Source organism: Trachemys scripta, chromosome 1 (genome assembly GCF_013100865.1).
Source record: "Trachemys scripta elegans isolate TJP31775 chromosome 1, CAS_Tse_1.0, whole genome shotgun sequence".
NCBI classification, from domain to species: Eukaryota; Metazoa; Chordata; order Testudines; family Emydidae; genus Trachemys; species Trachemys scripta.
Genome location: NC_048298.1, coordinates 131083353 through 131095911, shown reverse-complemented (window position 1 = coordinate 131095911; position 12559 = coordinate 131083353). Strand labels below are relative to the sequence as shown.

The window sequence follows — 12559 nt, the reverse complement described above, 5'->3', positions numbered from 1 at the left end:
ATGTCCCGATTTTCCCGGACATGTCCGGCTTTTTGGGCTTTCCCCCCGGACAGGGATTTGGAGCCCAAAAAGCTGGACATGTCCGGGAAAATCCAGACGTATGGTAACCCTACGAATGTCTGCACTGTTAGAAACTGATGTCCGAGTCACTGGGGACTTGCAGATTTATAAAGAGACAATAAAGGCAAAACAAAAAAACCCCAATATGATTTGGGGTACCTGGAGCTGCCACTTCATGAAAATGATGCTGTAAATATCTATGATGGAAACAAGAATCGCAAGCAGCAGTGGTGTCTTGAGATGTAGCCCCCTGGTTGTATGAGGTCATCAGCCCATTCGGACACATCCTACAGAGGAATAAGTGACGCCTTCTTCAAATCCCAGAAGGGAGGGAGATAAGAGGCACAGAGCCTGATATTTGAATCGAGAGGGTCTCAGACAGGCAACAACCACAGCAGGTTGAGACCACGGAGTCCCAGGACTTGGAGCAACCTGCCACCTTCTGACCGCGGTAGTACTGATGTTATAGGGGAGCCGTGTAGGTTCAAGTGACTGTGCCGAGCACCTCAAAGTCTAACTGAGCATTCTTAGCAGTTTAGTTATTAGGTTGGTTAAAAAGTATTTGTGTGTTGTGTTACTCTTGGGTTTTAAGTGTTCTAGTTATTAAGTTTTGGTTTGGAAGGGAAAACTGTACCATTGAGGACTGTGCCTTTAAGGGCTGGGTTCAACAGAGTCTGAGCTGGGCACTGGGAAGCTCTTATGGTTATGCACAGGCTGTTGGAACCGGACACAAAATAGAGCAGAACTCTTGCAGGCACCTTAGGGACTGAGTGATCACAGACCACCACACAAGTCATCATAAAAGTGCAATTATTACTGATACTTCCATCAGTTTCCATCCCTTCATTTTTCTATAAGATAACGTCATTTATGATTTGTTCAACAAACAGTAGGAAAAAACCCAGACTGTCAAAATGGCATTTTACCTCCACCTTGTAAATGTTAGATGGATGATCCCTCTTCCCACATTTGAAGGTGACTGTTTTACAGCAGCTATCTGGTACCACTCGGCCACTGGACTCTACAGACAGGATATAGACACTGTGCTGCCAATCAGCGGAGCTATTGCTGCCACAGCATTTGAACTGCAATGGAAAGGAAATGCTGACATTCAGTGGAGGGCATGACATTATCCTCATGAGAAGAAAACAAAGTAACGTTGAGCCACTTATCAAGGAAAACATACATCCCTTTCAGTTTGTAGATACGTCAAGGGGATGGATGTGTTAGCAACTCCGTTTCGTCTCCGGCCATGTCAGCTATCACCCTCTGGGGGCACACACTCAATCATGGGGTCCGATTCTGATCTCACACTGGTTTTACAATAGTTAAACTCCAATGGCTCCAACAGTTACTCCTGATTTATACCAGTGTAAATGAGATCAGAATCAGGCCCAGTGACCGTAACTGTTGCAAAAGCCAATGCAGTCAAATTTTCAGAAGTAATCGCTGATTTGGAGTCGCCTCTGTTTTTGCATCTCGACTTTGAGAACAGTAAGGGTAGCTATCTGAAGACTCAGACTTTCAGATAAACTTCTTTCAGAGGTTTCCCTGAACTTCTTTGGTCTGGAAATTAGGCAAGCTCAGGTCATTGCATGAGATTTCCAGCAACTAGTAATATTAAATGAAACATGAGCTGGGACAAACAGCTAGGCAGCAGCAGTGTGAGCAACAGAAGGTTTCCTTACGTCTTGCTGCAGGCGATCGATGGAATGGGTGATGTGTGTTTTCCCAGGAACAGCATAATTCTCAGTCAGGGTCTGGGTCAGATGCTGTTTCAGCTCCTCGCTTAGCTGTACACCAATGAGAAAAATCATAATGAATACATTCTAGAAGGAAATGTGCATTTTTGCTTTAGGTTTTAGGACCCTCCAAGGCAGGATTCAGATCTTTCTTATTTCAGTGTAAATCAGGAATAAGGTCCCAGTGTCAGTGGAGTTACACTGGTGTAAAACTGGCAAGAAGTTGGAATCAGGCCTGATATTTATATATTAAAATCCTAAATTGGTGAAATCTTCTTTTAAAATATGCTTAAAGTGATATACGCCCTAAACAAACAGGACATTCAAAGGCCCAGATGGCCCTACATCCTAAGTGTCCATAGATAGAAAACAAAACAAGAAAGGTCAGACACCAAACCTTCTGTTCCCTGAACTATTGTTCTGTATCTTATCTTGTGTTTGCTTGTTTCGTCAGGTTGCATAAGCTCTTCAGAGGAGAGATCACATAATAATCTAGATTTGCAAAATGCAGTGTTAAATTACAGTGCTATGTAAAATGATAATAATAGAATAAACAGGAAATGAAAAATATAATTGATATTAAGACCAGATCATTAACTGCAATCTAAATTATTAAAATAAATTAAAGGCATGGGGGATGAGCAACATTATGAGCTGGTAATAACTTCATAGAGTATTAATCTGATTGATGGAACTCTGGGTTCGTACTACAGGCCTTTGATTACTGTTTACTTAAAGTCAGTGTGAGCTGGTTCCTTATCTATGATTAGGCTACTGGGATTTAAAATGTGAATAAAATAAAGTGTTCCAGAAAAGACAATGAGCCTGATTCTGATCTCAGTAATGCTGGTTTAAAATAAGAGGTAACTCCTTTGATGTCGTGAAGTTGCACTGGTGTGAGATCAGAATCAGGCCAGAGATTTCCAAAAGAGAAAAAATACATAGCGCATGGAGGGATTCTGCAGGATGGAACAGCAAAAGAACCCAAAAGAATCTTTCAAAGCAGAAAAAGAACAGCTTCACTGTTGTATAACATGTGCAACACTGGCCAAAATATAATATTCCCTTCGTGGTTTATGTGGGAGTATTTCTGGTGAGCGAATGCTGTTTTTTGGAAAGGCGTCCACAATTAAAGTCAGCAAGTGCAACATTGTATAATTCTACAAAATTAAACCCAATTCCCATTCATACAAATATGCCTTTTTTACTGATCAAATATACCAGCTAGTGGGAGGGAGAACAGCAGATCAGGGCTTGGGAACTGGTCCCACACAATACGGGCCCCAGTCTAACGTTGCCTCTGTTCTAAACCAGGGTAAGGCTGTTGGCTTCAGAGATATTTCAGGATAAATGAATTAGAATCTTTAACTTTCTGAGGGCTTGTCTACACTTATAGCGCTGCAGCACTTAGTGAAGATACTACCTGTGCCGAACAGGAGAGAGCTTCTCTGGTCGCCATAGCACGGTCTACACTGGGGGTTGGGTCGCTGTGGATTTGCAGAAGTGATGAGACCATGGAAATGCCTCCCATGTTTCACCACTACCAGTTCTTGGGGATGTAGGTTTCTCAACTGTCTGCTAGGGGCCATGCAGTTCAGAGAGCTGGAGAAACTACCCCATGGGGAGAGGGACAGAGGAGCTTGAACCCAGCCTTTGATCTAGGTTTGTTTGGTTTCAAATGCAGTTCCCTGGGGCTAGTAGTGGAGATGGGGAGCTCAGCTGGATTGCTGAAACTGTGCTAGGGGGCATCCCTCTCCAGTTGGTACCGGGCTTCTAGGGGAGGAGAGAGCTTTCCTTCGTGTTGGAAGAGATGAGAGGTTTTCTCTTCAGCAGTAACATTGTGTGTGTGTGTTGGTGGGGCTCAGACTGTCATTGTCAGGACACTGGACTAGATGGACCAATGTTCTGAACCGTCTTATTTTCTAATTTATGCTATGAATGTGTAGGAACAACAAGTTACAAACTCACCCAGCCTCAAGCACACTCCTTTGCACTGTTACAGTCTGCAGCATTCTCAAGGGGTTCCCCCTTTTGTGCTCAGATGAAGGCTCAAACCCAGCAGAAATGCCCAGAGGAGTCAAGCAGCAGCAACATCTGAAGGGCTGCCACACACCCCTTTGTGCTGAGCTCTGCAACGCCTGTCTGCACAGGGTCACATGGAGGGAAGATGGAATGGCCAATCAAGGTGTACAAGTTGGCTTGCCCCAGAACTTGGGGAAAGGAAGAACCAGGGGTTGTATCTGCTGCTCTTCTCCCATATCCTATGGGAGAGGCAGAGCTAAGCTGGACAGGACTGGGATTTGTGTTCTTCAGCCCAGCAACGTTTTCTTGTGGTTTAGACCCTTATTATGTGGCCTTGCTTTGTGCAACGGTATTTGGCCCTATGGATTTAAGAAAATGCTTTGGATAACTTTTACAAAACACCCAATATTTTCAATTAATTTCTATTGAGCTCTTATAAGAAGTGACTTTCTTAACCCAACCTTGCCGACAGATAATTATTGCTGTAACATTAAAAATATAAATAAAACAAACCTTCCAACTTACCCTTTGATAGTAAACATAGGCAAGAACTCCAGCAACCAGCTCAATAAGGAAGATCAAGAGGAGCATGGAGAAATACTGCAAGGGGGAAAACAAAAAAGAACTCCGGTTGTATCTGATTAGAAAAACAGGACAACAGAGTTTCCAAAAGGAAGTGAAAACTTGTTTCAACAATGTCAGGAACTCTGACACTCTTGTGTTTGAGAGATGGTAATTCCCTGAAGTTCTGAAGTAACTTTTCCATGAAGACGCAAGTAGAGAAAGACGGTTCAAGGGTTAGGGGGTAGCATAGGACTTGGGAGATTTGGGTTCAATTCTGTACTCAGCCACAGACTTCATGTGTGACCTTGGTCTCCCTGTGCCTCAGCTCCTCAGCTGTAAAATGGGGAGAATAGTGCTTCCCTACCTCCTAGGGGTGCTGAGAGCTGCTCAGATACTATGGTAATGGGGGCCACTCAAGCAGGGCCGGCTCCAGGGTTTTGGCTGCCCCAAGCAGCCAAAAAAAAAAAAAAAGCCGCAATCGCGATCTGCGGCGGCAATTCGGTGGGAGGTCCTTTGCTCTGAGTGGGAGTGAGGGACCGTCCGCCAAATTGCCGCCGAATAGCTGGACGTGCCGCCCCTCTCCGGAGCGGCCGCCCCAAGCACCTGCTTGACAAGCTGGTGCCTGGAACCGGCCCTGCACTTAAGTAGCTAACACAGAACGGCAGAAACATGCTGAGCAGGAAATGAAGGAGTTAGGAAACAGAGAAGACTACTGAAGGAAGAGCAAGTGGGGATGAAAGGAAAAGATGGGAAGGCCGTGCCAATGGGGAGAACAAGGAGCAGGAGGATTCTAATGGGTTCCTTTATCAGAGACACTGGCTTTAACAAACATTTGTCTCCCTTGTAAAGAAATCATGGCTGGGTTGGAGCAATTCAGGTGACTAGTGCATCAAGGATAACATCATAGTTTGGACCCTGCTTCAGCAAAGCACAAACATATGCTTACATCCATACTTAGCAAAGCAATTATGCACATACCTAATAGCCAATGTGGTTAAGTGCTTTGCTGAATTGGGGCCTTAAACATTAATGGCTTTTCACACTATGCATGGCCCAAAGCAGATTTTATAAGTTCAAAAGCCTATTTTGCAGCCATTTAGAAACAAAACTATAACAAAACAAAAAACAAACAAACAAACAAAAAAACGACAACAACCTATCAAAGCAAACGCACACTGAGAAATCTGCACATGGAAAACTTCAAGTTCAAGGATTTGGCTGGTTTCATGCTCTCTCTCCTGCACTCTATTCAGGGGGGGGGGGGGGGGGGAGGTTTTTTTAACAGTGGCAAAACTGCACTTTGTGTCTCACCCTTTCACAAATTAAAAGCAGCGATTTCCAGAAAGATTCATATTGAGGCATCGGCCAACCGTGTGAAATTTCAGCCCCAAAGTTTGAAAAAAAAAAAATCACTAAAAATTATGAGCATCTACAAATTGGGATTAGAATGTAAACTGTTTTACAACCTTAATTAATGTAGAATGGTCAACATCTGTGCCCACAGTAAAGAACCCAATTCCGGTCATTTATTGACGTTTAATTTCTCAGTTTATTCCATTGCCTCTTTTTTAACCTGTAAATAATAATCCTGAGAGAGGTATTTTCCCATTACCCAGTATAGAATATAGGAATTAGAGGGTCTCAGAACCTGGGCTCCAGCCTGAGCGGGAACACCTACCCTGCTATTTTTAGTTCTGGAGTGAGAGCCCTGCAAGGCCGAGTCCTGTAAGTATCAATGATGCTACTCATAGGCATAAAATTAGGCATGCCGATAAGTGTGTGCAAGATGAGGACTCAAAGTCTTTTGCACATCAACTGTAATAGGGATTCTGCAGGCCGAAGTATGTGCTCAGAGACATATGGGTAAACACATTGTCTTCAGTAAGTTTTCAAAAGTGCAACTAATTGGCCCTGTAACTGGAACCTAAAACAGTTTTGTTGGTGATGTTCAAGAAGTAATACAATCCAGCTCCCTCTCTGTGAGCTGTGCTGGCTTTGCAGGGCTAACATAATGACCACCTGCTTGGCTCATCAGCAGGCTCTGAACCTGGGATCTTCAGCATGAGGTTCAATTGCTTGAGCTAAAGGAGAAACTCCTCTAGCTGGCAGCCCTAATAGAGTCTTATCCTCTTATGAGGACCAGTCGCTAGGGCAGGGGTACTCAGCAAGTGAATTGCAATCTGGACTGCCAGATGCTTCTGAACAGACCCCAAAAACTTATTTATTTATTATCATTATTGGGTTTTTAAAATTTTCTCTGGTGTCTGGACCTTTACTATACCTTGACCAAGAAATTTGGACCTTAACAAAAAATAACTGACTACCTCTGCCCTGGGGGGACAAAAAACACCATTGTACAAGTCAGGGTTACACTGACAAGAGTAAAAAGGAAAAAGAAATAATTTGTCACTAAATTATGGCTCTGAATATACATAGGCAGCAGATTTACAAAGGGTCGTTTTCAAGGTAGAACCAAAGTACAAAGAATTCATTGCTTTTATACCTTTGGATATTTGTTCTTCAAATTTACCTCCTTGTATACAAGTGTATGTGCTGTTCTATTACCAGCCGCAAGGCTAGATATCCACTTTTGAAAGGATGGTTGTTAGGGTCAAATCAACGTTTGTACCTTACTCTCTACCATACTGGGGTCTTCCCCTCCACCCCTGGGGTATGCATTCTAGCCATGACTCTAATATGGCATCCTTAGGAGTGTTATTATTCGTTTTAGGTTGTTGCTAACAAGGTGACCTCCTGTGTTTTTCTTGCATATCTCCCATTCAAGTATTGACCAAACACAACTCTGCTTAACATACAAGGAGGGAAAAAGAGCTCAACCAGAAACGTGACCACTGCAGACTAAGGCAAACCTGCCTGTATGACTGCCATCAGTGGCAGTCTTGGAAAAGGGGGAACTTGTGTAAATTGACTTCAGTGGAGCTATGCTGAGTCATACCATCAGAGCATCTGGCCCTCCAACTGCAATTAAAGAGACCTAGGCCCTGATTTCCCTCTTACTCTGGTGTAATTCCATTGACTTCAGTGGAGATAATTCTGATTTACTCTAGTGTAAAATGGAGAATGGGGACTTTGTTTTCAAAACATCACCCAGTTCATTCCTATTGTCACCTTCTTCACTTGCAGAGGTCTGAGATGAGCAAAATTGGATACACTTTGCTCTTAATGACACTATGTGAAAGGAACCCCCTGCAGTTTTTTTCACAGCTATTGAAAGAACTCTCAGAGCCATATCAATATCAGCATTTTACCAGCATTCTTTTTCTTAGTACATAGAATCCCAGTCAAAGAAAACTCTCAGCTTGATTCTCCTCACCTGTACGCTGGTGTAAACCAGGAGTAACTCTGTTGAAGTCAATAGAGCAATATCAGTGTAAAATCAGAATCAGGCAATCTAAATGCTCACCCATTATTAACGGAATGCTACAGTACACAAAGCAGTACTGAAACTGTCTTATAGTATTGTATCTATAGGAGGTCCATACCTATGGTACGACATTATGCATATTCAAAATTCTGGTTAAATGTAAATACTGTACATACACTTAAATTGATTATATTAGTGCTTTCTAGAACATAAAAGGACCAGTACTACATTATAAACCCACGGAGAGAAAATTTTCATTTTACAGTAAATAATACTCCTGTATGTTTATAGAGCACCTGTCAACCAGAGAAATCCCAGAGTGCTTTACCAGCTACCTACCACTGAAACATACATGCTTCTGGGGAGAAACACAGCAGCTGTTTTAACAGAACAAAGCACAGAATGCACACAGAGTCCGAGGGATGCCAAGTGAAGTGTACCATATCCAGTTAAAACTGCAGGGACAACCTAAGAAGGCAGAATGTAATTAACAGAACTGAAACAAATCTAAGGTGAGAAGGGTTAACAAATAACCCTACTTACGTTAAGGATCCCATTCAGGACCTTGGTTTTATGACTCATTAAGCTCTCTGGAGCAGGGACCATCTCAGCGTTATATGTCTGTATAGCACCTAGCACAATGGGGCCCTGGCCTCTAGGTGGTACCATAATTAAAATTAAATAAACAATAAATAAATATGCTGGCTAGAGAAATGCCAAGGAAGCCTGGAACCTTTCAACTGCTTTCTTTTGGAATTGGGCAGCAACAAGAAGGCCAGGTATTCTGTAAGTTTTGGGGTGTCGCTCCTGACCGCATCTGTGGAGGTAAGGATGAAAGTGCAGAATCCAACCCCCTAACCCTATGGAAGTATAAGAAGGAAACTCCTCAAGTTAAAACTCATGGAGTTCCTTCTCCCCTTTGTGGATTATTCCAGCACACAATGGACCCCTATAGTAACAAAAGTTAAAATAGTGGAACTAAATATAACCATTGCATTAAAGAGCTGTTCCTCTTTAGAAAGCAAATGGAAAAAGGGCTGGGGTGCTTCATTTTAATAGAGCTATTTTACCCTTAAGAATACAAAGCAGCTTGCCAAAATCTGGGAAAATGTTAAAAAATTATTCCTTTCCATTAATCTTTTTTTTTTTTTTTTGAGTTCTGGAGGTGGATCATTATGCTGGTAATTTTACAGTTGATGCATTTGTTACACGGGATTCTAAGAACAGTGATTAGAATGCTTGCCTCATTAACTTGTCACTTCTCCTGCTAATCTCCTCCACACCTGCATGTCTTACATATTGAAAAATAGTAATGTTCCAAGAGTATTGTGAGAAATTAACATCCAATAAAATCTAGGTCAAACGAGAGAATTCAACTTTCAGGCAGGATTTTTTGGAAAATCATAAGCTTACCAAAACCCATCTCGTTTCTGTGGCTCAGTCCGAAATTCATTTCTGATACCACCTGGGACACCAAATACTTATTACATTTTTTTTGAAGGGGAACGTTAACAAAAGGATGGCTTCATTTTGTCAGCACCAATTCATGTGTCACTGAAACAGCATTACAAATACAACTCCAGGGTTCTCCTAAAAGAATATAATTGCTATGGTTGCTATTGAAGAGAAAAATTATACCTTCTTTTAATGGCAGTCTAAATTAGTACATGCCATCACCTCACAGGGATTTTTTTAAAAATCAAGTCTTCTATTAATACTTAGTCAAGTCATCAGAACTCTTTCTAGAAATGTAAAGAGTAAAAGAAATATCAGACAAAAGTGTCTTTTAAACGCCTCTTTCTTTCCTAGTAAATAAATGTGCTGAGGAAGCTAGTGGCACGCTCAGAATAAATACACTTGCCTCATGAGAAATGCGGTTTGTTTGGTGGTGAAAATAAAGCCAGGCTATTTTTTTCCCAGCAACTCTTGAAGGTTCTTTCCCCCATCAACATAGAGTTCTGATTCATTAGTTAAATGAGGATGACAATTATGGCTCAAACCCCAAGCTCAGCATCCAGTCTGATTAGTTTGGCTAGCCTCTGAGTAGATATGCAGGGAGGTGGGGAGAGAAAATTCTGCTACAGAGCTGCTCACTAGACCTACTTCACCACTACGGAGGCCTACCTGGAGACCTACTGAAGCCCACTCCTGCCTGAGAGTGGAGAATAGGTGATGGTTGTGGGAAAGGATTATTACATCAGCCTTGTACCTGACTCATGCCCATGCATGCTGGCACAAAGGGGCCTCACGCAGAGTGTGGTAGTGAATAGCACAGGTTCCATTGCAGAAGGACCCTCTGTCTATGGAGGAAGTGACTGGATTGCATCCAACTGATAAAGTATAAGAAAAGCCAGTTCTGAACTAAGGCCTGATCTGCACGTAGCCTTGTATCAACCTAGTTGCACATATACCTACACTTAAACGTGTCTCCCACCGACATAAATGACCTGTTACAGAGACACAGTAACACCACTTTCCCAAGTGGTGTTGAGATTGATGCAGCATGAGCATAGACACTACGTTACCAATGTTGACCTTTACAGTCCTCCAGCATCTGTCCCACAATGCCTGACACTGATCGTTCTGGTCACAATTGTGAAATCTACTGCCCAGGGGTCACGGAGAGCAGAAAGCCTCCCTCTCCTTTAAAGCCCTGCGAATTTTGGAAATGCCTTTTTCTGATTGTACATCTTGGCAAGCGCATCTAGCAGTTCTCCACTGTTGCGTACAACTGCTCATGCTCACTACATGCTCCAGACTAGCTCTGGCTTGTGACAGGAGATGTTGAATCTCCTGGGCCTGTGGGGAGAAGAGGCTGTGCAGGCACAGTTACTGACCAGCCATAGAAATGTGGACAACTACAAGCAGATTGCATAGGGGAGTCAGGAGAAGGGGTATGACAGGGACCAACAGCAGTGCAGCATGAAAGCAAAGGAACTGCATTAGGCCTCCCTGGCCTTCCGATATGCCTAACAGTCAATCCAGAGCCAAGCCACGTATCTGCCATTTTTACAAAGAGTTGTGCTGTGAGCCAGGATCCGTTTGAAACTCCATCGCAGTCCAGTAAGTCCCAGCAGTTGAGCACGGGCGAGCTCGGTGCAAACGAAGGATCCTTGGGTAAGTGTGTAAATTTATTTCCCAATACAGTGATGGCACCACCAACTTAACAGGATACAGCTACCAACTTTGCATGAATTTACTCGTACTACAGGAGGCAGTGGTACAACAAAGGGAGGTAGTGTTGTTGTTTGTATTTCATTTCTCTGTAGAGTCAGCCAAGGGGGCGCCATGCAGAGCAGTTTGTTTATGTACACTGGGATGTCTCTTAAATCCTCCTGAGAGATCTTGATGACACTTTCATGGAGGCACTGTGCAATCCTCTCCCAAAAGCTTCTAGGGATGGCAACCTAATTTCTTTCTCTGCAGGAGGACACTTTCCCACAGCAGTCAGCGATAACTTCAGCAGGCACCATTGCAGTACAGAGGCTAGCAGCATACGGGCCTGGGCTGCTTCAGGACGCCAGCTGCAGCTGTATTCTCTCTGCCTTTGTTACCCTCACAAATGAGGTATCAGCTAAAATAACCAACACCTGTGGAAAATGGTGCCAGTATTCAGAGCCATTGCCTAAAATACTCGTAGCTTCATGCAACTGAGCAAGTCCCTCTTCATTTCCCTCATCCCTGGTGGGCCAGGCTCAGCATGGCTGGTGTTGTGAGTGGCACAACGCACAAAACTCCAAAGCAGAAGTGTCAATAAGCATGGCTTGTGCAAAACTTTAGCGTAGCAAGGGAGGGAGTTCTGAACCTTAACATTTGATTCCTGTTGCGACTATACGGACAATGGTACCTCTGTGTGTTTTATCTGCAGCTGCAGCAGTCTTGAGGGCTCCCCCTACACACCGATGGAATGCCAGAGCCAGATAAGGAGAAGAAAGAAGAGGACTTGGGAATGACATGTTCAATGAGATCCCGCAAGCCACTGCTGCATCAGACTGTGAGCAGAGGGCCTGGAGGGTGAACACTGAACACAGCCTGGAGAAGGAAAGAGCAGACTGGAGCAAGGCCCGGGACTCCCAGCAGGGAAAGGAGAGGGAGATGCACAAGGACATAATGGGGCTTCTCTGGCAGCAAACACAGATGCTGCAGACTCTTGTGGACCTACAGGTTCAACAATCATGGGCTCTTCTCTCTTTGCAGTCCATGGAGAGCTCCATTGCAGCACCTCCCTACACCCCCCCTCAACATTCCATGTCACACCAGGGATCACAGACCTACCACTACCACTTCCCATCGGGGGACATTAAGGACAACTACAGCTTCACATACATGACATGCGAAAACTACAGTTGCTGTATGTGTATGTAACTAAACTGGACATGAGTGTTCTTTCCCCTTGTTAAATTCTGTCCCATTAATATATTAAGTTTTTAATGTATTTGCTTTTAAATTGCAGAGATTTTTTTGCATTTATTTTATTACTGAATAAAATTCTATTATTTGGAACGTAATTCACCTTCATTAGTTCACATGTGCTGTAGAGTGTCCAGCAGTTCTGGAAGCGCCTGTTTACTTGTTACTGTACAGTGTGACACAACTCACAGGATCAGTGACAAACAGTTTAATAATCACAAATGTACAAGCGCTGCACAATTCCTAACAGGCCCCAAAACAGCAGGGCCAGGCAGAGCACGGTACACTACAACGCATTACCATGGCTCATGGTAAAAATGCTCTTTCAAAGCCTCCCTGGGCAGCATAGCTCTACGTTGAACTTTTCTCATAGCCC

The 12559-nt window shown here is 43.4% G+C and overlaps 1 protein-coding gene across 5 annotated transcripts in view; it reads right to left on the bottom strand.

Annotated features, from left to right (window-relative positions):
• Positions 1 to 12559, bottom strand: part of TSPAN11 (tetraspanin 11) — a 191439-nt gene that overhangs the window by 80769 nt on the left and 98111 nt on the right. For all 5 annotated transcript variants that reach the window (XM_034785256.1, XM_034785247.1, XM_034785238.1 and 2 more), the window contains 3 exons: positions 4350 to 4424; positions 1749 to 1853; positions 987 to 1145 (listed from right to left, as the gene is read on the bottom strand). In XM_034785256.1, the coding sequence (XP_034641147.1) occupies positions 987 to 1145; positions 1749 to 1853; positions 4350 to 4424 (339 nt within the window). The remainder of the gene's footprint in view (positions 1 to 986; positions 1146 to 1748; positions 1854 to 4349; positions 4425 to 12559) is intronic.